Source organism: Erpetoichthys calabaricus, chromosome 2 (genome assembly GCF_900747795.2).
Source record: "Erpetoichthys calabaricus chromosome 2, fErpCal1.3, whole genome shotgun sequence".
Classification (NCBI taxonomy): Eukaryota; Metazoa; Chordata; class Cladistia; order Polypteriformes; family Polypteridae; genus Erpetoichthys; species Erpetoichthys calabaricus.
In genome coordinates, this window is record NC_041395.2 from 281,737,032 (window position 1) to 281,761,339 (window position 24,308).

Here is a 24,308-nt window from a genome sequence, read left to right on the forward strand (position 1 = left end):
GCGTCAGGCACAAGTTAGATTTCAGATGAGGGGAAGCCAGAATGCTGTTATTACTAATTGTGGAGAGGAAAGGATGGGAAATATTATCAAGTACTGGCACTCTTGTTAAATTAAATTAAAAGTATTGTATATTTATGTGTGGCAGTTTTTTTGTGTATGAAACTGCATCTTCTCCATGTCTCAAAAGCTCTCTGTGGAAGTATTTCTTCCCAAAGAAAACTATAGACACATGGAACAAATTACCAAGTGGACTAATGAATACCTTGACTTGACTATTTTGGAAACATGAGATAAGAAAGAATTGACAAGCTATGTTATGCTTAATGACCAGTTATTTTCCAAACTTTCTAAAAATCATCCATTTTCGAATCTTCTTATGCATTTCAAGTTTCTGAGGAGCCAGTGCTGATCTCAGTAGCACTGGACACGAGGTGGAGACAAACCCTGGAAGGGGTGCCAGCCCATGACAATACACACTTACGTACACACTAATACTCACTTACACCAGGCTGACTAGAGTCCCCACTTGTGCTTTCAAAATGTGTTATTATCCATCAAATGGATTTTTTTTTTCATGCTACTCCATTGTAATGTTAAGAAAATATTAAAAAACAAAAAACATTCAGGGTACTAAATGGATGAAAATCCTTCTCTGTGTAAAACTGAGATATTTGAATGTACAAAAAAAACTGGTTTAACTGACATTTCAAAATCTCCTTCAGGATTCAGTGCATACTCGTATAGTGCTGGTAGATTCGCTGATCACTCACAATATATTTAGAGTTCTGTTTTTTTTTGCTAACACATGCAGGTACAATAATGGAGCAACGTGGCATCGCAATAAGAACTGCATGCTCACCTGCCTTCTCCCACTACTATTATCTGCTAATAAAGAAATAATGTGTTTATGGCGCAGACTCTGATCTCTGACTTATGTATGTACAATGACTATGCAGGTAGAAACCAGTAAATTAGTGTCACATAAGATGCAAAAGCAATTTGGTAAGTATAAACAAAATTATGCAAGAACATATGTATTTCATTGTAATACTTACTGTGATGTGTGTAAGAGATTTGCTGTGATATTTCAGGTTTTACAACACACCCTTTCCCTTCTAATAATAGTATAATTGCTTGTTATTTTTTTATATTTTTTTTTCCACAATAGGTTACATGCATTTCTTAATGCCATTCTCTGTTAAAGGTAGTAGGGAGCTGTGCTAAGTATACAGTAAGTGCTGATATTTTAGTTAATTGTGCTTTTCTGTGTTAGAACATTAGAACACTCTAGACGAGAACAGGCCATTCAGCCCAACAAAGCTCGCCAGTCCTATCCACTTATTTCTTCCAAAAAAACATCAAGTCGAGTTTTGAAAGTCCCTAAAGTCTTACTGTCTACCACACTACTTGGTAGCTTATTCCAAGTGTCTATCGTTCTTTGTGTAAAGAAAAACTTCCTAATGTTTGTGCGAAATTTAACCTTAACAAGTTTCCAACTGTGTCCTCGTGTTCTTGATGAACTCATTTTAAAATAACAGTCTCGATCCACTGTACTAATTCCCTTCATAATTTTAAACACTTCAATCATGTCACCTCTTAATCTTCTTTTGCTTAAACTGTATAGGCTCAGCTCTTTTAATCTTTCTTCATAATTTCACCCCTGTAGCCCTGGAATCAGCCTAGTCGCTCTTCTCTGGACCTTTTCTAGTGTTGCTATGTCCTTTTTGTAGCCTGGAGACCAAAACTGCACACAGTACTCAAGATGAGGCCTCACCAGTGCATTAAAAAGGTTGAACATAACCTCCTTGGACTTGTACTCCACACATCGCGCTATATAACGTAACATTCTGTGAGCCTTGTTAATGGCTTCTGAACACTGTCGGAAAGTCGATAGCTTAGAGTCCACTATGACTCCTAAATCCTTCTCATAAGGTGTACTCTCGATTTTCCGACCGCCCATTGTGTATTCCAACCTAACATTTTTACTTCATATGTGTAATACTTTCAATTTACTGACATTAAATTTCATCTGCCACAAATCTGCCCAAGTCTGTATGCTATCCAAGTCCTTCTGTAATGATATAATGGATTCCAAATTATCTGCTAATCCACCTTTCTTGATATCATCTGCAAACTTGACCAGCTTGTTACTTATATTTCTATCTAAATCATTTATATATATATATTAAAAATAGCAGCGGTCCTAGCACTGACCCCTGTGGAACACCACTCTTAACATCGGCCAGTTCTGATGAGGTTCCTCACACCATCACCCTCTGCTTCCTGTGTCTGAGCCAATTCTGCACCCATCTAAAAACATCACCCTGAACTCCCACTTCTTTTAATTTGATGCTCAACCTCTCATGTGGCACCTTATCAAATGCTTTCTGAAAGTCCAGATAAATAATATCATATGCTCCACTTTGATCGTATCCTTTTGTTGCCTCCTCATTAATAGTATTCTGTTAGTAGTATTCTGTTTGCCCTGTGGCAGCTACCTGCTTATGTGGTGTGTTGTTGAATATGGCATTTTGACTTATTATATGGTATTAAAAAGTGAATTCCTTTTGAATATTAAGTATAATTTAATTGCTAAAGTGTTCATATTGCATTTATTTCGATCTCAATTTAAAATTAGGCAATTAATTATAATTATGAATTATATTCTGTCTATTTTAGTAATGTTTTATTTTTTAAAATTGGATTTAAAATATACAGCGTATAATGATTTTACAAGCCAACAATAAGCTACAACTATATTAGTCTGCTTGTCTTTCATGCTTTGCAATGGTATTGCTATGAATGGTTCTATAGCAAATACCTAGGTCTGATATTAGGAGCTACATCACAAACGTTTAATAATGTATTACTATAGTACTACAGTAAAGTCAGTTGTTCAAAATAATTACAATTAACTGAATGAGAACTGTGTCATACTCCATTTAAAAAAAATCAGTACAACATGTCAAAGAAAATATCAAATAATGCAAATTGTATTAGCTAAAGTAGCAAGACAAGACAGTCATGTGCAAAAAGATCACTGTCATTTTGGTGTGTCACTAATTGTAAATTGTCAATTTAATGTATTGCCCTAAAGTTCAATTTATTCTTTTTATATATTCATCCCCTTAAAACAGTCCTGTGTGCTATACAAATATAGTATGGCTATAAAAATGCCATTTAAACACGTAACTTAGTACTGAAAAATAAATAGCATTAGCATTGTGTTAATGATTTTATTGTGATTTGTGAGCCACAGCTAGTCCCATAATGCACCAGTGGTAAAAAATGTATGTTGGCAAATGCAGTATATCCTAGACTTGTAAATTGCTTTGACTAAAGATGTTGGCCAAATGTCCAAATAAACTTATTTCAGAATTGGTAATAATAAACTTGGATATTTGGGGACTTATTAGAACTATATGTTAAATACATTTGTATATTTTTATATTTTTGGACTATTACATTAATTTCTAATAATAATAATACAAATACTTTAAAAAGTGTTCATATTGTATGTTTAGGTCTCCAATCCCAGGTCAGATGTTCTTGCACGGTTTGCATTTGCTACTTGGCTCACATAAAAATTGTCAGGGGAATCTAGGATGCTGTATCAAAGGCTACTTATGGACTGCTACCTCTCGCACTCTGTACAGGAAATGTCACTTTTGAAAATGTCTGGGAAGATACACGGATGGATGAATAGATACTTCCAAAAAATCGGTCAGTATTTCCTGTGTTTGTGTAATGGAAACTCTGAACTGTCATAAACTGTGTATGTGCGTGTGTGCACGTGTGTGTATAATCACATTATCAGGTATGTAAATATTTTCATTTAGCAAAACAAATTTATATCTTGGCAGTTTCTACTAAAAGCCTGACTAGTACTGATGCCTTTATTTTAGGGCATTGCACGGAACATTTCAGGTCTGCCCAGCCCCTAAAGTCTTAAAAGTTTTGTGGTCAAAGAACGCAGCCTTCCATCAACTGTAGACTAAAAAAGTTATTTACAGAAGACACGCAGCGATCGAGCGGTAAATGGCAACAATTTCAATTCAAAGACACGTTCGCAGCTGGTCCTAGCTTTGCCTTTGCTGTAACACTACGGATTAAAGATGTCAGATGTCTTAGTGCAATTCTTGCTTAGAGAACGTGGGCTGGAGGGTGGATAGTGTCTTGCACGTACTCGAGGGTATCTGAGAAGCCTGACAGCTGTAGATGCGCAGTCCTGCCATTCCTGCGCTGGAGTTTACACACACTACTAGACACAAGGCGTGCGCACCACTGAGAGGCGGAATCCGCGCGTGTCTGTGGCTGACAGGATCTTTGCTTTTCCCCTTCTCTCCGTCTCTCTCTCTCTCTCTCTCTCGCCCTCTCTCAGGTTGTACGCGTTCTCGTTCTGTGACTGGATTCATTGTTTAAATTTGTGCTGTCGCTTGTAAACTGAAAGCGATGCAGTGTGCACACTGAGGCCACTGGTTTCCACTTGCTTGCCCTTGTAGTCGCCGTTGACAGGATGCAGGGAAATACTGCGTGACTGAGGGGATCGCATCATTCGGCGAGAAGCGGAGCCGCATACGGACGACCCAATCCAATTGGGAGTGCCTCAGTAGTCTTGAAGAATAAGAAAGAGGTCCGGGGGTAAAAAAAAAAGAACTGACAACTTTTCTTCATGCATGGTTTTATCATCCTCAGTTAAGGGATACAGACGGCAGAACAACATCGCCGTGGGTCTCGGCAGCACATGGGTGCGGAGGTAAGTTGAAAGAGTCTCAGAACATTGTGAATTAGCGCTTGCATGAAGAGTGATCGCTACTGTACGTCAAGATTTGAATTGATCGTTAAATTTTAATTCAACTAGCCGAAATGATTATGAATGTCGGTGCACATCCCTGGAGCATCCATGAAAAAGTGAGAGCGCAGGGAATACTATGTGGTAAGGGTTGGCATTAATTACATGTGACGATAGTGAAACAACCGGTTGCTTATCAGAAAAGGTGAGCGTCACCGATTTGTGAAGAGCGAAGTCACGCGTGGAGGGCAAACTTGTAGTGCCGAAGTATGACCACCGAGTGCTAAGAATAAGAATCCTGGAAAGTGCAACTTTAATCAGATCCAGGTTAACTACGATCTGCCAACACTCGGCAAGATGATGTTTTCTTTCTTTATTTTTCTTTCTCAGCGAGTTGTGATTGGATTCCCTTTTTATGTTTCTGCCCAAAGGTTCACTCTGGGCCGACATAAATGCAGTTTTTTTCCCATGTAGTGTTAGGTCCTTCAAGGATAAAGTCGTCACTTCAACAGCTCGGGACTCCGAGCTTCTCGTTGGGGACCGTGCACCTCTTGTGGCGTACCCCATACAGCCAGCCCTAAAGTGTCTTGATCGAGAGGGCCAATCGTCGAACTCCAAGGGGTGCATCGCCGGGATTTGTCACCAAAGGAAACTTTTGCCAGGCTGTCACACTTTCGTGGTTTTTAATGGCACATTTTCTCTTTGCAGGCTCATCAGTTTAGATGGATTTCTAGGTCTGCCCTTTTGTAAGAGCGTTAGCTCTGAGTGCAACTAGACGCTACCGTTAACTTTTTCCGGAATGAATCTTCAGTTAATTTGCATTTCATTTACACCGTGGGAAAAGTGATCGTTTCTTTTTCTGCACATTGGTGTTTTTTTTGACATTTTCGTTGCGCGAGTCAGCGCTAAATGGGGCAGATGACTGTTATCGATACCCCGACGTTTGGTCTACTAAAATAGGATAGGTAAACCAATCCAAAAATGTGCCCTTTATCAGGTTTTAGGAGCTTGGCATCCTAACTTACATATATAAACCGATATACATTGTACTTAAAGGCGTGCTTCGGTCATGGAACAGGACGGTGTATTTATCATTATATAGACTTAATAATTTTGGATAAATTACCTGTTTTCTTTTCGATATACGCAACGATGCGTAATGATGTTATGAAGAATGCGTCCGTATTCACGTAGCGACTCTTAAGCAGTGTGTACAATGTTTTAATTACAGACGGTATCACTTTCCACAGTAAACACGATTACAAGGCAATTTGCGTGATTTCACCTGAACAATTAAACAAGATTTTTTTGGGGGGGAAACTACAGTATAATAAGGATTTCCTATTGGTATAAGTTAGTCAGTAATATAATTTGTACTCGGCTATTGTAAAGGGGTTAGCGCTACGGCTGCTTTTCGGATTCAGCGTCCTGGAGCAGAATTCAGTGCCTGGTTGTTGTCTGTGAAGCTTGCACGTTCTCCCAGTAGCTATGTGGGTTTTCCTCCTGGTACTCATCTTTTTCTCATTAATTTCCCAAGATGTGGAGATCATTTTAAACGTTGATTCCAAATTGCCATTCTGTGTGCGTGAGTGTATGTGTTAATGGGTTGTGCATCGGACTGATGTCCCGCTCAGTGTTGTTTCCAGGCTAGGGGCTCTGGCTCTCCTGGACTGCTGAACTGGATCAAGCTGGCATTTGAATGTAATGTATAGCAAGACTTTAACAAATTGTTTGTCCTTAATAAGGGATACAGAGTCCCAAAAGTGATTGTAGAGTAGTCTCCGTGTATTGTGTCCATTTTTCGCTTATGGCTATGTAACAAATCACCTTAACAAAGGATTTGTTTTTGTTACCTATTACCCATCAATTCATTATCCAACCTGCTATAGCCTAACTACAGGGTCACGGGGTCTGCTAGAGCCAATACCAGCCATCACAGGGCGCAAGGCAGGAAACAAACCCCAGGCAGGGCGCCAGCCCACCGCAGTGTTACCTGTCAGTATCTATCTATACGCACAGTATAACAGGGCCTACCCAGTTCTGGAGTGTTAATGATTTCTTTAAGTTTTTGTTTTACTACTGGTTGCATGCAGTTTTTCAGACCTTTCCACCTTCCTTGTATCTAAATCTTAAAAGATAAATAAAGAAGCATGTTAAAGGATTAAGACAAAGCACAGGTATACCGTGTCTATTCAGTTAAAAGGCTAACCCTCATATTAACAGACTAAATTAAACATATTACAATATTCTTTCTGCAGCTGCGTTTGACAAGGGTTTCCGAATGGTTCAGAATAGTTAAAATGCAGCTACCAGATTGGCATTCTGGCACTAGTACGACTCGCCGTACAAATAAAATAATACAGAAAAAAGTTGATAATGCATGCAAAAAACAAAGGGAAGAAGAGGATGTTATAATATCCTGATTAAATATCTAGGTTACATTTCTTAAGGTTTCTATGTATCATTCAATGTATTCAATGCAATGGTCAGAAAACTATACAGTGTGCCCTTAATGCCCATCTCTCTGACCATTCATGTTTCTTTCTAGCTGTCTAACTTCAATCTATGGCCTACTCTACTATCACGCAGAGTTAAGATTATGAACATTCAATTATCAATAACGTCCATTATCTATGTTATATTCAAGTTCAAGTTAAGCAGACTAAGGAACATTTACCATTAGCATTAACGTAAAGGACTTGGCCCTTACACTTTCCAAGAATCTTGGAAGCTACCTGAAAACATCCCAAAAACTATTTATAATCTGAATAGAAGTTAATTCGGAAATTCAAGTGCAAACAGGGTTTAAAATGTGTGTTACATGTTAGTACAGTTTTAAGGGTTACTATCTTATGTCTGTAGGGACAAGGGTTCAGTTACCTGCTCAGTAGAGGTCTATGCAGAGAGGTCATCTTCTCCCCTTGCACTGTACATGAAGGTTTCCTTTAGGTACTTTGGTGCCACTCCACATCCCATAGGGCTGCAGTGTTAGGTTATCTGGTAGCAGAAATGCTTTGTAAAGATTAGGTTTACAAATGTGTTTTGAGTGTACCATCTGATAGGAAAGGCATCCCACCCAAATCTGGGTCTTGACTTGAACCCAGTCCTGCCAAAATAGCCTCTGGCTTCCCAAAACCACATAATGGAAAAAAAATATATATCAATTGATGCTGCTCTGTTGTTAGTCTGTGTATTATTTATAACACATTGTTATAATTTCAATAACCCAGATGAATGGTGTTTTCATTGTTTAATGCTTTCCTCAATATTACTTTACATGTTCTTATTTGCATTTTAAATCTTTCTGTATTTGTAAACACTTTCTTTAGATACTGCAGTTTTGAAGTGTTGTGCAATACCGCTTAACAAAATCATCTAATTGCGGTTTAGTCATGTCTTAAATGCTTAATCATAACAACAGCAATTTGAAATGAAAGAAGATAAAATTGGCAATCGTTTAAGCACCTCATCTTGTAATTTTCCTAGTGAAGAAGACAGTCGCTGAAATCCTTTTTTTTTTTTCTGCATTTGCTGTTTTTCTGAGTAGAGTTTAGAATTTGGTGCATTCATCAGTTCAGGTGGCTCTGATGCCAGGGTGTGTTTGTCAGACATTGAAATATTTAAAAGGTTGCTTGAACAAAGAATAGTCATACAGGGGTTTTTAACTTATGGGAACATGCAATATCAATTTGGAAGACATGGGCTTTTAAAACAAGCTGATGAATGAACCAATGGCTGCTTTGACAAGTTCAAATTAAGCACTGTGGGAAGTTTTTTGATTTCCTCTTAACATTTGTATAAATGTAGATGTTTTGAAATGTAACCTTTCCAAGAAAAATGTAGCTGTTATTGATTTTAGAAGGGTTACAATAAAGCATGTAACTTAATATAGTAAAGGTCAGAAGATACTGTATCATCTGTAAAATACATAAATATGGGTTATTGGTGATTCTAGATTGGCAGTGAGAGTGCCCTTTAGCTTGACTGGTGACTTTGAATTGGCAGTGATTGTGCCTTATGAAAGATTCAGTTTTGCTCCCTTCTTTTAAATATTTGAAGGACAAAATATACTGTACTGTGCCTCTTAGCCTACTGTCTAAAATATTTAAGATCGAAATATCCCTATTTCATGAATATTTGAAGGGCAGTTTTGACGCTAAACTCATATATGGATTTTTGGTTTGTCTGTTTGCAGCTTCACAACATTTATCTCTTTGTTTCTCTTCCTTAAGTAAGAGATACCAAGTTATATAAATTACCATCGTTCCCAGTTGGCCATCTTATACAACATTAATCTTCTTACTAATTACACAAAAGCAAGTAGACCTAATTGACCTTTTTAATTACACTCTATAATTAAACAAATCATGAACTGTCCATCTTTCTAAAAATCTAAATGGCCTCGGCTCTTACAAGCTGCCTGCTACACACATTTATGAATTATCCAGAAACACAGTTACTCATTCATATGAGTTTTCACAATTTTTACCTTAATGTAAACTTTTATGTCTACAGAGTATTTTCCTGGATAAGCCAAGGGTCTATGAACCTTCTTCTATGATGGACGTGCTTCTTGTTAAATGTGAGAGCTGGTACTGAGGCTGTTGTTGCCCACATAAGCCTTGACTCACTTGTGAGGTGTACTTTAGTCCAAATAATCTATACGTATACAGCATTACATTTTTTTTCTTTTAAAAAATATATATTTTTGAGACACCATCACTCTTAAACCTATAACTGCATATCCCCTGGAGGTTCATTTCCTGTGTTGTGTGGTATGTTTTGCATGGTCCAGGGTTAAAAAGGTGACTGTTTTACAACAAGTGATCTTTAGCAGGTAATGTGGACTGCTGTTTCAGGCAAATCAGTGCTTTGTGTTTTTTAGGCATTTTGATGTTTTTCAAGTAATCGGAGAGTGGATGGAAAAGAGACAAGACATAAGGTGAACAAGTGACAACAGAATGAGAAAGAAATTTGTGAGAGATATTGTTGCTTCCAAGTAAACTATCAATCCCAACACCCAAAACTGTACACCAGACTCAGTAAATACACCGTGAGGTGTTAACCTTTATCCATAATATTATATAGAGAAGTGTTTAATGATAATCATATAACAATATATAAAGTTTTTTTTATGTGTGTGTGTGGAAATCAATTAACTACATAATGCACTGCACATGCTAATTTATTTAAGACAATGCCAGGATAGCACACTTTACATTTTTCTGGCTTTCTTTCAAATTTCTAGCAAGTTTTTTTTTTTAATGCAGAAGATTTATTAAGAAACTCTGCAGCTGGGGTCACCTTTTATCCTTATGCAGTGCAAGGTAAATCTGCCTTTAAAATATACGAACACTTACTTGTACAGCCTGGTGTTTTGCTTCATTGAATTCTCACCATGCTATTCCCCCACTGTGTCAAAAAGATTCAAAAGCATGCCATGACAGGTGGCTAAGTGTAAAAAGACATCAATGCAGTGCAATGTAGCCTACCTGGTTTCTGACTGCTTAGTTAGAACACATCTTACAACTCATGCTGTCTAAATTAAGAATCTGAGACTTCCCTTGAGCCCAATGAGTTTAACAATAAGCCATATTCAAATTGTCTTTCAAAGTGTCTTCACCATATAGAAAAGTCACCTCAAATTTAACTTAACTAAATTTAAGTGTGCTGAGTGTTGCAGACATGACAGTCCTCCTTCCAGCATACAGTAGTCATTGAGTAACTGTTTCGATTGGGCTATTTCCAAGTCTTTTGCCCCATTGTTATTAGAAATTACTTACACATCCCATTTTATAAATGTAAACATATACTTAAATTGTGGTCATTGGAAGAACTGCAGGTTCCCCTTCCTCGTGTTTAATAAACATGAGTCCAAGAAAAAACACATGCTCAATGGCGCTAAATAAACAAACAAAAACAACGCTCTGTAGAGAGACGTTTCTCTTGGCTCTAAAGTCACGGTGATTAACGGTGGAATGAAGCTGCGTTCTGCGGTGTATTCTCTTAATGAATGCTGCCTCATTCCGGGAACCATGGGATATGTAGCAGGGAAACAAGAAGGGGCGGAGTCAGTTGACTTCACTGAGCATCTGCTCGGAACAGAGGATAAGGTTAGTGCCAGTGCCTCCTCTCGTCCTGGTATGGAAGTACATACCCCAGAAAAACTTGGAGGATGATCCACAGACCATGTCCAGAGTTTTAAATCACCTGTAGCTCGCAAACCGTTTAACCTATTCACCTGAAATTTCGTACACATATACTACATGACATCTACTATCCGCTTTTGGGGGTGATGATTCACCTCCAAGGTTATTCTTCATTTTATTTTATTTTATTGTACAATCAACTCTCAGCAGCAGCTAGCAGGGCAGCCATGCGGTGCATGTATATGGGCGCTGTTCTCATCCCTACCACTTTCGCCGTCACTTCCTCTACCTCTTCATATCTTAAATCATTCTTGAGGCAGATTGAAGACTTAAGTGCCTGCTTAACTGAAAAATTAAACAAAACGTACTAATAAGTAATTGCAACACAAACACTGAATTAATCAGTTTTAACGCGAAAAGATGCTGACGAAAGTAGAGAAGAAGTGGGCCACTAGGATGGAGAAAAGAAGAGCTGCTCAAGAAGCAGCAAGTGCATCAACCTCTGAGCAAATGAATGCTAAACGTACAGAGAAAGAGTATGAAAACTGTGAATTCTCAAGTCAAGTGTATTCACTACACGTTATTGTGTAGTGTGCTGTTACTGGTATATAACTATTTTATGATACGCGATTCGTTTTTTCTCCCTTTGTGGATCTCCAACTGCATATATGTATATCTATATATATAAAATCCCTATGTGCGTCCAGGTGTCCGTGTGTGGGTGTCTTCTGGTAAAGTGCGCATGCACGGGGCACGGTGCTATGCGCGATATTACTGTCAGAGAAAGTTAGAGGCGTTTTACGGAAATACAAACCAGTATTACTGCGAGAGGAAATTAAAAGTACACAATACAGTAATGCATATTACAGCCACATACAAGCCAGTATTACTGTCAGAGGAGATTAAAGGCATATTACCGGCAGAGAAAATTAAAGGTTTATTACGGACGTACGGACGTATATTACGGACATACAAGCCAGCGGACGTACAAGACGGTATCCTTCAATAAGGGCGCGCACAGGCATCCTTCAATAAGGGCGCGCACAAAAAGGCGAGCCTCAAAAGAACGACCTCAATTGGGCGCAGCGAATAAAGGCGCGTGTAAATAAAGATCTGCACCTGTTGCTCTTGACATATTCCAGAGCCATTTGAACTAAATTATCTATGCGCCCTTATTGAATAGAGCCGTACAAGACAGTATTACTGTCACAGAAAATTAAAGACACACAATACACGGCGGCAGCCCACGAAGAACGGTCAGCTCAGCAGGTAAACATCAACAAAAGAAAGGCTGAAAGAAAGAAAAATACGACCAACAAAAAGAATGAGGTCAAAGTCTCTTGCCATTTAATATAGACTGTTCCTACTAATGTTTATGCACTACTGTTCTAGCGCCCGTTATTGTAACGGGCTAAATGACTAGTATATATATATATATATATTCACGGCATTCGTAGTCTGTGTCACAATCTGATTGTAAGGGTGGTTACCTACCAGGTAACGCTTGTGGTTGGCCAGCAATCTGCTAACATCCGCCACGGTGCCCTCAGTTTTGTGAGGAGCAGATCATAGAATGATGAGCCCAGAATGAGGGCGAAACACGTGTCGTGTACTCTTTGCATTTATTTGACAGTAAACTATTTCAACCATTCTATGATCTGCTCCTCACAAAACTGAGGGCACCGTGGCGGATGTTAGCAGATTGCTGGCCAACCACAAGCGTTACCTGGTAGGTAACCACCCTTACAATCAGATTGTGACACAGACTACGAATGCCGTGAATGTAATTACCCCGATCTACATGCCGTCAAATAAACGAACCACACGCCGTGGCACAACGTTAGGGGCATCGCCTCTGACGCTGACGTCCGAGGTTCGATTCCCGAGAGGGAGTGCAGTGAAGTGTGTACACCTGATGAGACCAGAATGAGGGCGAAACACATGTCGTGTACTCTTTGCATTTATTTGACAGTAAACTATTTCAACCATTTATATATATATATATATATATATATATATATATATATATATATATATATATATATATACTTACATATGTTTAAAGAATTGACAGTTTTGCTGTAAATGGATCAAAACGTAATTGCATCCAGCATACAATGTCAGAGATATTTTTAAAGTTATTAATGTAAAATAAATGTGTACTCATATTTTGTGAGTAAATAGCAGCTTTCAAGTCAACAGTTTATCCCATTTCAGATATAAACAAATAAGCTGATATTTACCAAGAATTAGTCAGTAGAAATTGTCATTCTGGAGGGATCATCATGCATGGGGAATTTAAGGCATTTTTATTAGGTTGGTTAGTTTCAACAAAGAGTTTAACAATGGTAATAATAATAAAGTTACAAGCAGTTCTGACAGGGCTGTGCATGTTAAGAAAGTCCATCAGTTTATTTTTAAATGTAATAGATTTTATTTCTCAAGTCTGCAAGATGCTGCATTTAAAATCATGAAATAATATTCTCAAAATACCTTAATGCAGTTTCAAGGTCGCAGTGGGGAAGAGCATTTCCCATTAGCACTAAGCACAAGAAAAGAACCAACGATTGCAGATCTTCCTACCCCATACACCCGCACTCATACAGGGCTAACTCTGAAGCATCAGTTTATCTGATATGCATGTGTGTGGTGATGTGGGTGAAAAACTGCATTATCATGAGAAAATTCGGACAGACATGGGGAAAACATCCAGCCTCCACACAAATAAAGAGCAGGCACAGGATTTGAACTCAGGATGCCGGACCATTGTGCCACTCTTAGTTTAAAATACAATTTTCATTTTGTTATTTTTTTAGTATTTAATAAAGGTCACTATCATGCAGCTAATTGTATTTCTCTTTCATTGTTGTTATGCATTCCCTTTTGTTTCCATTGATTTATTATTTTTCATAATCTTCTTTAAATATATACCTACCGCAGAGATATTTAAAATTGGTTTGCTCAATTTAGATCTTAAACTCATGCATATAACTGCTGATCATTTTCTCATTTTCTATATAAAATATGAGGTCTTTAGTTAAGGTCTTACAAATGATTCATTAATAAATGCCTGGCATGACCATACTGTAGTTTTACTTTGATTCTGGTGTCTCCTTTGAACATTATTATTGAAAATCTCAGTGCTTCCCGGCTTAGACTGAGTCAGGCTCTGATCTCTGTTTCTAATTTACAACTGTTTCACTTTTTAAAGTTTTAGATCTGACACCTATTTCATTTTTAATGGTCCTCTGTCTTCAATGCATTATCCTTTATTCTTGTATGAATTTTCTAAACAGACTTTTTTATCACTGATTTTTTCATTTAGATTTGTGCTGTTCAGTAACCTCATAATGTGGAATGGCTAAGATTTTATGGCTTGAATTTGGAAAGAAAGAGCGGGTGCTGCATGGATGTTTATGAATGGTTGAGGGAAGGGTTTGCAGGTATTTTAGATATACAAAGGATGCATTTATTGATTTATTAATTTTACAGTGTGCTTATTCATGGTCAGAGAAAAACAGTGCCTGTCCCAGCATTATTGGGAATGAGGCAGAAACACGGTCTCAACCTGATACGATTTAATATTTTGGAATGTTTTGCTCACACTGAGCATGTGAGAGAAGGGTGAAATATCTGGAGGAAAACCCTTCTGAACACTGAGAAAATGTGCAAACTGTGCATAAAGCATTTCTGCACCAAGATTTAAATCTGGGAGAAGTGCGAACCACTACACCACCACACTGCCCACACTTGAAATTGTCTTTTCATAAATGTACAGTGTGATGGGTGGCTTGGTGCATATGGGAATTTTGTTAGGAATAGGTGGACAATGGGTCGAGAGAAACCTTTGGGGAATAAGAAGGCTGTTTTGGAGATGTGGTCCTCTTAAGTGAGGTAATGTTGCATGTTTGCATTGATACCAGATGCTGATATTGTAGGGATCTCTAGCTTGGCTTACTATTGCGAATGTACTGTAATGCTTCAGGAGCAGAAAATGTCAATATTAGGGATGGATATTTTTCAATTAAGGTGCATTCCAGTATTCTCAGTGAAATGCAAAATCTTCATCCTTTCACAGTATGTTTTTCACAGGTGTGCCTTTTAGTAATAGTGATATTGAAAGTGGTAATAGTAATGTCAAGCATTACAGTGAAAGGTAAATGTGGCTGCTGCTGGAGGTTTATAGATGACTAGCTGTCCCCTGTGGCTCTGCCCACGTATTAGCGAAACAGGACAAGCCTTACAAATCAATAAAAAAAAATGTAATTCTGGCCAAGAGGAAGGTAGGTACGCTTCAATGTCAAACTTTGGAATTGTATCTGATCATGTTCAGCTTTGATGTGAGAGCGTCCCCCACGTGGGGAGAAAAGCTTGTGACCGTGATATCTCTGACAATCAACAGCTACCCTCTAAAACACTGATCTCTCTCTCAAAAACATCAAACTTACTCCTTAACAATCTGTAGATGATAATATCTGTTGAACAAACAGGTGTTGCTAGCTAAATGGAGGCAAGGTACGCTCCAACACATGGTGAGAGGTAGACCAACTTGAATGGAGGCTGGCACGTGAGTGAGGAGGTCCCTCCTCCCCTCGGCCTGCAGCCACTCTCTCATATTTGCGCAAATAAATCGGTACCTGAAGCGAACTATGATACTTAGCGCGATGAGAGAAGTCACTAAATCAACCAGAATGTTCAAGCAAATTATAGAACCCGATCTAAATCTGTTAAGTAGTTCTCTCGTGAAAAGTGGACAGACATACAGACAGTTGGACAGACGTTGGATTTTATTATATATATATATATATATATATATATATATATATATATATATATATATATATATATATATATATATATATATATATATATATATATATATATATATATATATATATAGTGGCAAATGGCTGGTGGTCCTGCCCAGCTGGGATACCTGGAAGAACCGGGAGAGAAACAATACCTCCCCTGGGCCACTTGGTCTGCATGGGGGCCGCGGGAACAGAGCTTGGAAGGTCATCCCTGTTGGGGCCCGTGGCCACCGCCAGGGGGTGCCCAGACAATTATGGAGCCCTGAATGCCAGCATTTCCACCACACCAGGAAGTACTGCCGGAAGAAGAGTCCAAGTACACCTGGAGTGCTTCTGGGTGCAAGAGCAGCACTTCCGCCACTCCGGGAAGTGCTGCCGGAAGAAGATCAGGAAGCACCTGGAACACATCTGGGGGATGTATAAAAGAGGCTGCCTCACTCCATTTAGGAGCCGGAGTCGGGAGGGAGAAGACGGAGCTTGCGAGAGAGGAGTGGAGGCAGCTGAAGAGAAGCAAAGAGGACTGAACCTTGTGATTGGTGCATGGTGTATTGTGTTGTGCAATAGAGGTGCGTGTTTTTGGGACATCTGGAGTTTGTGTCTGTCTGTTGCTGGGCTACTCTTTCACAATATATATAGATGTTATTTTTTATCATGGAAAGTATATTCCAATATATGAGCACCATGGAAAATGTTTGGAAGGCAGAACTGCTCTAGACTATCCATCCATCCATCCATTGTCCAACCCGCTGAATCCGAACACAGGGTCACGGGGGTCTGCTGGAGCCAATCCCAGCCAACACAGGGCACAAGGCAGGAAACAATCCTGGGCAGGGTGCCAACCCACCGCAGGACACACACAAACACACCCACACACCAAGCACACACTAGGGCCAATTTAGAATCACCAATCTACCTAACCTGCATGTCTTTGGACTGTGGGAGGAAACCGGAGCGCCCGGAGGAAACCCACGCAGACACGGGGAGAACATGCAAACTCCACGCAGGGAGGACCCGGGAAGCGAACCCAGGTCCCCAGATCACCCAACTGCGAGGCAGCAGCGCTACCCACTGCGCCACCGTGCCGCCCGCTCTAGACTACAGTATTGTTTATGGAAGATTGCACTTTTTTACGTGCACCAGGCATTTTTTACTGACAGTGTCAGAAGCTTTTGAACAAGTGCATTAACTCAAGAACAATTTTGTTTTCATGAATGTAAAATTTTTCATTTATTGACAATGTCTGCAAAAGACTGAAGTACCATTCTTTTTTGGCATTTTATTGATTTTTGAATGTGTGACTAACTCAGGAGCTTTTGAACAAGTGTGCTTCTTCAAGGTGAATCTTTCATATACTTCATCTTTTTAGAAAATAAAAAAGAGATGTTGATCTTCAAGTTTGTGTTAAGGAAAATAGTATTGAATATCGATACTTTTCAAAGTACTGTATTGGTAGGGAATTTCTGTATTGTAACAACCCTAGGCACCAGTCAAGTCCTGGAACTATTCATATATCAGAATTAGAATATCAGGTATGGAATCTGGGAAACAGAATCTTATGTTCAAGAACTGTGTGCTGTGTTGTGCAGATTAGCCCCTTGAACCCAGTACTCTTCTGCCTGTAACAAGGGTGGGCAACACCTAAAATGCATATTGATACTGAGATATGCTATACCTTTAACCAATATATATGACCCATCCAGGTTTGGGCTGGCTCTTACTCAACTTCCAGTGTTCCCACACCCAGACTTCAGCCCCTGAACTTGGACAAAGCAAATAATAAAAAAGGATGCATGGATAACAGGTCATAGGTCATAGACTCAAACATAATAATAAACCTATAAACCTGTAAAGACAAAGCAGTAGACAGTGTGGGAGATGGCCCACAATACCCCCAGGCCGCTAGATGGAGCCCTCCCTGTAGCATGGAAGTGCCCCGAAGACCAGCAGGGAATTATGGACAACGGAGTTTTTATTCCCAACCCTGCTGGACACCGTGGGGCCCACCAGAGGATGCTGCAGGGAGGCTCAAGGACTTATACGTTCCCTATAACCCGTAAGCATGTCATGATGATATGACCAGAAGGAACGACGTGTTTCCAGGTTGAAGAGAAGGACTTTTTATCTGACCCGGAAGTGATAAGAAATCACATGGACTGTAGGATGGAAAACACTTCCGGGTCAGGGAATATAAAAGGACTGTGGGAAAGCCCAGACGCTGAGCTGAGCTGGGAAGTAGGGTGGCGAAGTGTCTGGGAGAGGAGGATTGGTATTGGTATTTGTATTTGTATTTGGAGAGTGTTTATTGAGTATATGAGTAGTGTGGAGTAGAGGGTGCTTTATGCACAATATTACTATAAAATAAATAATAATTATAGTTTTACCAGGTGTTTGGAGTGGTATCTGTGTGTTCAAGGGAGCTCTAGTGCCCCCTACAGCTACAACAGTTACAAATTGTTAATATACACAGTGTAGAAATATATTATTTTGTGACTTTTATATTGAAAGAAACAACAGCCAACACACATCCCACAAAGACCCACCAAAAAAGGGTCTGTTAAAAAATAAACCTGTAAATAATACCCTAGCATGATTAAAATAATAATGATAATTTAGATAAATCTTAGCAGTGCTGATGTAGATGCCTAATTTATACTGAGATAATCCAAAAAAGGTTGGGAACCCATTGTTCCAGCACAGAATATTTGCTATAACGATATGAGAAAGTGAAAGGAGCAGTCAGCACAACGTGAGTGAGATTTTTGAAAACCTGCAGACAGGATCAAATTCACTTATGCAGATATTCTGCCATACTTACATTGCCTTGACGAGTCAGGCTCGCTGAGAGTACGGTTAACACAGAGCAGCAATTGCCTGTCTTGAAAATTAAACAAGCTTTTGCAGTTGGCTTGGCAGTAATAGTTCTGATATGTGATAATTAACATCAGCACCTGCATTTGTGGTTTCCATGTCTCTCTTACAGAGCAAAAAGAAAGATATCATCTGCTGCCTAAAAGAAAAATCAAGACTAGTAACATTTCCAAAATTCACTTGTGTTAGAGAAGATATGCTACGTTGGTGTTATGTGCACTCAGGCATTTTTGTTTTGTGTGTCACATGTCCTGCAGGCATATTGTTTGGTGCCACTAGGCCATTGGGTGGCAGGGTGGCTTACCTCACTACTTCAGCATCCAGGGTTAGAATGCTGTCCTAGTTACTGTCTGTCAGCCGAAGTGTCTTTGCAGTGTTTGCCCCCAAGTACTCCAGTTTTCCTCCTGTATGTGTGCTAGGGTTAGGTGAGACCAATGTGACCTTCAGCTAAGAATGTTCCCAGCACTGCACTGGCACCTTGTCTATTGTTAGTTTCTGCTTTGCCCTTAATTCTGCTAGGAATTGGTCTGACATTATTGTAAGAATTAACTTGATGAAGCAGATTTGGTGATGGATGGATGCATAGAGATTAATGTGGCAGAGAAGTGCAATGCTTCAGTAATCTAAGTTTGTGTGCACTTCATTTGTGCCTTGTTTTTACTACATTACTGTACACTGTGTATAAAATCAATTATCCAAACTGTGTTTTAATAGTGGAATCATCTAGGGGCCAGAGAATCATTGTAAGGTAGGATCTCACTTTCTCTTTGAATTAAATTGGTTGTCCCCATTTAATTATGATAAAAATCCAAACAACATGTGTGCTCGATGGCACCAAACAAACAAAGGTCAGACTCCTAGCCTGAGGAACTTTTTCTCGGCTGGTAAAGCCTGTGATAGTCACGATGGGATGGAACTCCATCCTGCAGTGCATTCTTGTAATGAGTGACAGCTCCTTTTGGGAACCATGGGATATGTAGCAGGGGGGTCTGGAAATGATGGAGTCAGTTGCCGTTACTGGACACTCTTTGATATGGAGGGGACAACAGAGGATAAGGTTAGTGCCAGCACCTCTTCTCGACCCGTGGGGTGCAAATACATGCATCAGAAGAGCCACCGATGCATATGGTGGACACACTATATAATTAAACAAATAACATCAAAAACTTCTGTATTAATGGTATCAAATTTCTCTGTTTTTTGCATCTTTTGGTAGCCTGTAACAATAATCAGTTCCTCCGCACACACACCCTTTTCGCTAAAGCCCAATCTAACAGAAGTGAATGTTATGCAAGATTTGCTGACCGATGGTTATTACTGTTTTGACATGTCAAACACAGATGTAATACTGAAGTTTGTTTTAGAATCCGTACATGAATGCCACCCTACATGAAAGAAGTGATGCAAGGAAAAAGCAAGTAATGATTATTCAACATTATTTCTCATAGCAAAGCAAAATGCATCAATTCTACATTTAAAAAAATATAAGGCAGTCTAGTTTTACAATATTCCATAAAACATTAGCACAGCATTCATAACCCTGTTTAATCTAATTTAGAATCACAGAGGGCCAGAGCTTTACTCCAGCAGCATCAGGTACCAGGCAGGATGCAACTCTGGACTGGGAGACACTCCAGTCTCAGGCCCCAATTGCACCTGCAGAAGCCCCCAGAGCACCAGTTTGAAGTGACCAGCTAACTTAATCTGCTTGTCTTTGAAGATGTGGGAGGAAAGTCCATGCGGACAAAGGAAGAACTTGTAAATTACACATAGTAAAAAACATGGCACATTATTCACACCTTGGACACTGTATCAGGGAGACTGCAGTGCTAGTTATTGCAGCACTATGTCTGCTTTAGTATACTTTCACATTTTAATTGAGAAGCAGTGCGTGTTGGGAAATCGAATGGGCATACATTCATAGAAAAGACATACCTCCACCACTTTCAGTATCTTTAGGCAATGATGATCTTCAGGCCAGTCAAGTGATTGTCTTTTCTTAGTATTGTCATTAGAAGAATGAATAATTAAACATGAAGAAAAGGCCACTGCTGGAGTACTCATGTATTAAAAATTGATGGCACTACATATAATCCTGCCCACTCCACAATATAATCTTTCCACCCACTTAATTCTATTCAGGGTGGTGGGGGAGCCAAAGGCTGTCCTGGCAATAAGAGTTGAAATGTCACAAATCTTGTGCCAGTGATTGAAACCACCCACACACAATTACACCAGACCAGTTTAGCATTCCTCTCTAAAACGATTGCTTGCTTGTTTAACTGCCATTTAGGGCATGTAAACAAAATGACTGGGCAGAAATTCAAAGGCAGTATATTTATGGTGTAGTTAGGTTACCAGTAATTATCACAGTATGCTAGCATTTAACATTTAAACTTGAATATGTGAAATTTGTGAAACATAGCTTATTTGATCTATTAAAATGCATCTCATATAAGAAGATTCAGCTCTTTGAATTTTATAAGCTGCAGGCTAGTATATTTTGTTTTTGTTTTATAATATATCTTCTAAGATTACTTTACTTTATCTTAGAAAATCCAAGCTTTAATCCATATAGTCGGGGGTTGGGTTATTTTACTGACTGTACCATTGCATGCTGGGGTCAAAGATTGGTCTGGGTCTTTTGCAATATTCTTCTCAGATGGCAGAATAATTAAATTGTTTTAAAATAAGCAATGCTGAATTATACAAAGTTTGTACAATAGAAAGCCTCTGGCCAAAGGGGATCACAGTTACGATCTCTTTGCCTTGCAGTACAAAAATGTGATATGATTGGTATAATTAAAAATTCTGACAGTTTCAGTAGGTACCTGTATAATGTATCTTATTTGTAAATACTTTTTAGACTGAAACCACACAAACATGCCTTTTATCCATCCAAACCCTTGTTAATGCTCTGCTACTTAAACGCATTTAACAGCAAGTATTCACCAATCCGGCTTGAACTGATAAAAGTGCAGCTTCTTTTCCAGTCACTCAAACCATCTCCAGTCAAACATAGGACAAACCATTGTTGTTTCTTGACTTTTGTCTCTGTTTCAAATTGCTTGCTTTAAACATACATACATTGTCAAACCATCTCAATCAACCCTCTCAGTGACTGAAGCAAGTATCAACTCACCAATCAGGTTGAACCCCACATCACACTGAGTAATATTCTTTTTTGTTTTATTGATTTTATTTAGAAGCAGATAACATTCCATACAGCCAAGTGAAACTTAACGAGGCAAAGCAAAATTCAGCCCCTGCCCGAGAGAAAGAGTGGAGAGCCAATAACAAAATGCTACTCTATAAAAGGAACAAGAAAGGAAAGGTATCCTTTTCCCCGAAATGGAAGCTTATTCTAAAATGTTATCGATTAGATCCTGCCATATTTTAAAATAGTTTTGAGCAGATCCTCTAATTTTTTCCAATTTCAAGTACCCTATACTAAGTACTTGCGTTTAAGTTCTCCTGCGGATAAGTCAGGGCTTGATTTTACCGTATCATTTTCGGTATTTTATAATGTCGGTGGTGTAAGTCGAATGCAGAAAACTCACCCTATTGGTCCAAGAGATTATGATATGCTAAGAAAGTAACCATGGAGCACACTGCCTCTTTTTTTCTATGTATTGTGTCTACATGACCACACGGTAATACCTGAACTATTCCGAAGCGACGTTTGCACTGTTTTGTATTTTTTGTATCTCATACCCTCATAAACCTTTATCATAAGAGCATCCCTTATGTACGTTAGAGCATTTGATCAGAAGAAAATATGAAGCTGGTTTTAAATTAAAAGTCGTTGAAGTGGCGAAAGAAATTGGAAACAAAATTTGATATGTCTGAGAAACTGGTGTGGGATTGGAGGAAGCAAGAAGATGTAAAAAAAAAAAAAAAAATGAAGTGTTGTATTTTTGAATGGGTGTATAAGTCAGGGTCTGATTTTGTGATCGATTTTTTGGGTTACAAGATCCAACTTATACACGAGTATATACGGTAGTATAGAACATCAGTTACCCACTGACTTAAAAGTAGTGAGGTGGTATTCTTCCAGTTGAGCAAGATAAGTCTGTGTGATAGTAAAGGCAATTACAGTTTGTTTGTCCTTCTCCACTTTAAGCCTGTCTGGGAGTACACCAAACACAGCTGTTAATGGGTTTGGAGTGATTGTGGCACCATGGCTGTCTTATAGACATTCAAAGATTTTTGTCCAAAATGTTGTTAATTTGGTGCATGACCCAGAACATGTGGTCCAGTGAGGTTGACGCTAGATTGCAACATTTGCAGGTTGAATCTTGCCCTGGAAGGAATATAAAAAAGTACTGCAAGATTTTATTTCTATTGAAGACCAAGCTTGTGTATATTCATTGATTTGTGTTGATGTCCAGAGGCCTCATGCATAACGCCGTGCGTAGTATTCACACTAAACCATGGCATACGGACAAAAGCCGAAATGTATATACGCACAAAAAAATCCAGATGCATTAATCTGTGCGTTTGCCAACTTTAACGTTCTTTCGCTACATAAATCCCGGTCAACGTGAAAGGTAACGCACATGCATGCTCCTGCTGCCACTCCCCAACTCCTCCCAGAATTATACCTCTTTAAATATGCAAATCAATATAAATAGCCCTTAAGCTCAACGTTCTGTGGCAATGGCAAAAGCACGGGGGAAAATAGAAGAATTTCAATGCATACTAAGTGCATGCAAGGAAAAACTTACTATTTGTTTGGTTTAAACAGTGGTATAAACAACAAACGGAAGTGGATCGAGTGACATAGAGTGTCGGAGAAACTCGAAAGCTCAAGTTCACAAAGTTGCACAGTGCCAGAAATAAAAAAGAAGTTGTCAGATACCAAAGTTGGCGTGAAAAGGCGAGTCCCACCATCTGAGTGTCATATGAAAGCTTATTTGGGCACAGAGAAAAGAAAAAAAGGGACACAGTGGGGAAAAAAACTTGAAATGTCAACTTTAATCTCGAAATTTTCAATTTAATCACTTAGCTTATTTTGTCATTAAAGCAGAATGTCATAAACTTTATCTTAAAATCTTTAATTTACTAGTTTCTCAAATACCATCGTAACTAAAGTAGCATATTAAATGCTTTGTATTGTATTAGTTCTTCTATGTGCTCTAGGACACAGAATCCATTACATTCATGATATTAGAGCTCTCTGAATAATTTAAATACTGAGATGTATACTTGTTATTATTTTCATGATGATAGGAATTAAAGCATGTTATTAAACATGGGAATACGGTGGCGCACTGATAGTGACAAGCTGGCGCCTTGTCCAGAGATTGTTCCTGCCTCCCGCAAAATACTTGCTGTGCCATGCATGACCTTCAATGAAATAATTTATTGCAGCAGTACTATCTCTTTCAAACGTACTAACCTCCAATTCCTGTCCTTCATTTTCTTTCTCCAAGTAACCAATCGCCACACAATCAGCTCTGTAATAGATGTTAAGCCATCTGTAAGCTTAGAACGCCGATTCTTCAAAACTTTAAAGGAACATTGAAATATCTTTTCAGTACATGTTTAATTATTCTATCCATCCAGAGTCGTGCCAATGCCAGCAAGAATACAGCACGAGGCAGGAAAAATTCCTGAATTGGTGCAGCTCATTGCTAGTGCTGCGACATCGTGTCCTCACATGTTTAATTATTAACAACATAGATT

The 24,308-nt window shown here is 38.9% G+C and overlaps 1 protein-coding gene across 4 annotated transcripts in view; it reads left to right on the forward strand.

Moving 5' to 3' along the window:
• The first annotated feature begins 4,047 nt into the window (after positions 1 to 4,047).
• zgc:171482 (zinc finger protein) overlaps positions 4,048 to 24,308 on the forward strand; it is a 581,354-nt gene continuing 561,093 nt past the window's right edge. The window contains exon 1 of one of the 4 annotated variants that reach the window (XR_007934136.1): positions 4,048 to 4,756. Coding sequence is in view for 1 of the 4 variants with exons in the window: in XM_051922949.1 (XP_051778909.1) it covers positions 4,745 to 4,756 (12 nt within the window). In the remaining 3 variants the exon portion in view is untranslated. The remainder of the gene's footprint in view (positions 4,757 to 24,308) is intronic. The other 3 variants (XR_007934135.1, XR_007934137.1, XM_051922949.1) reach the window with 3 other exon arrangements.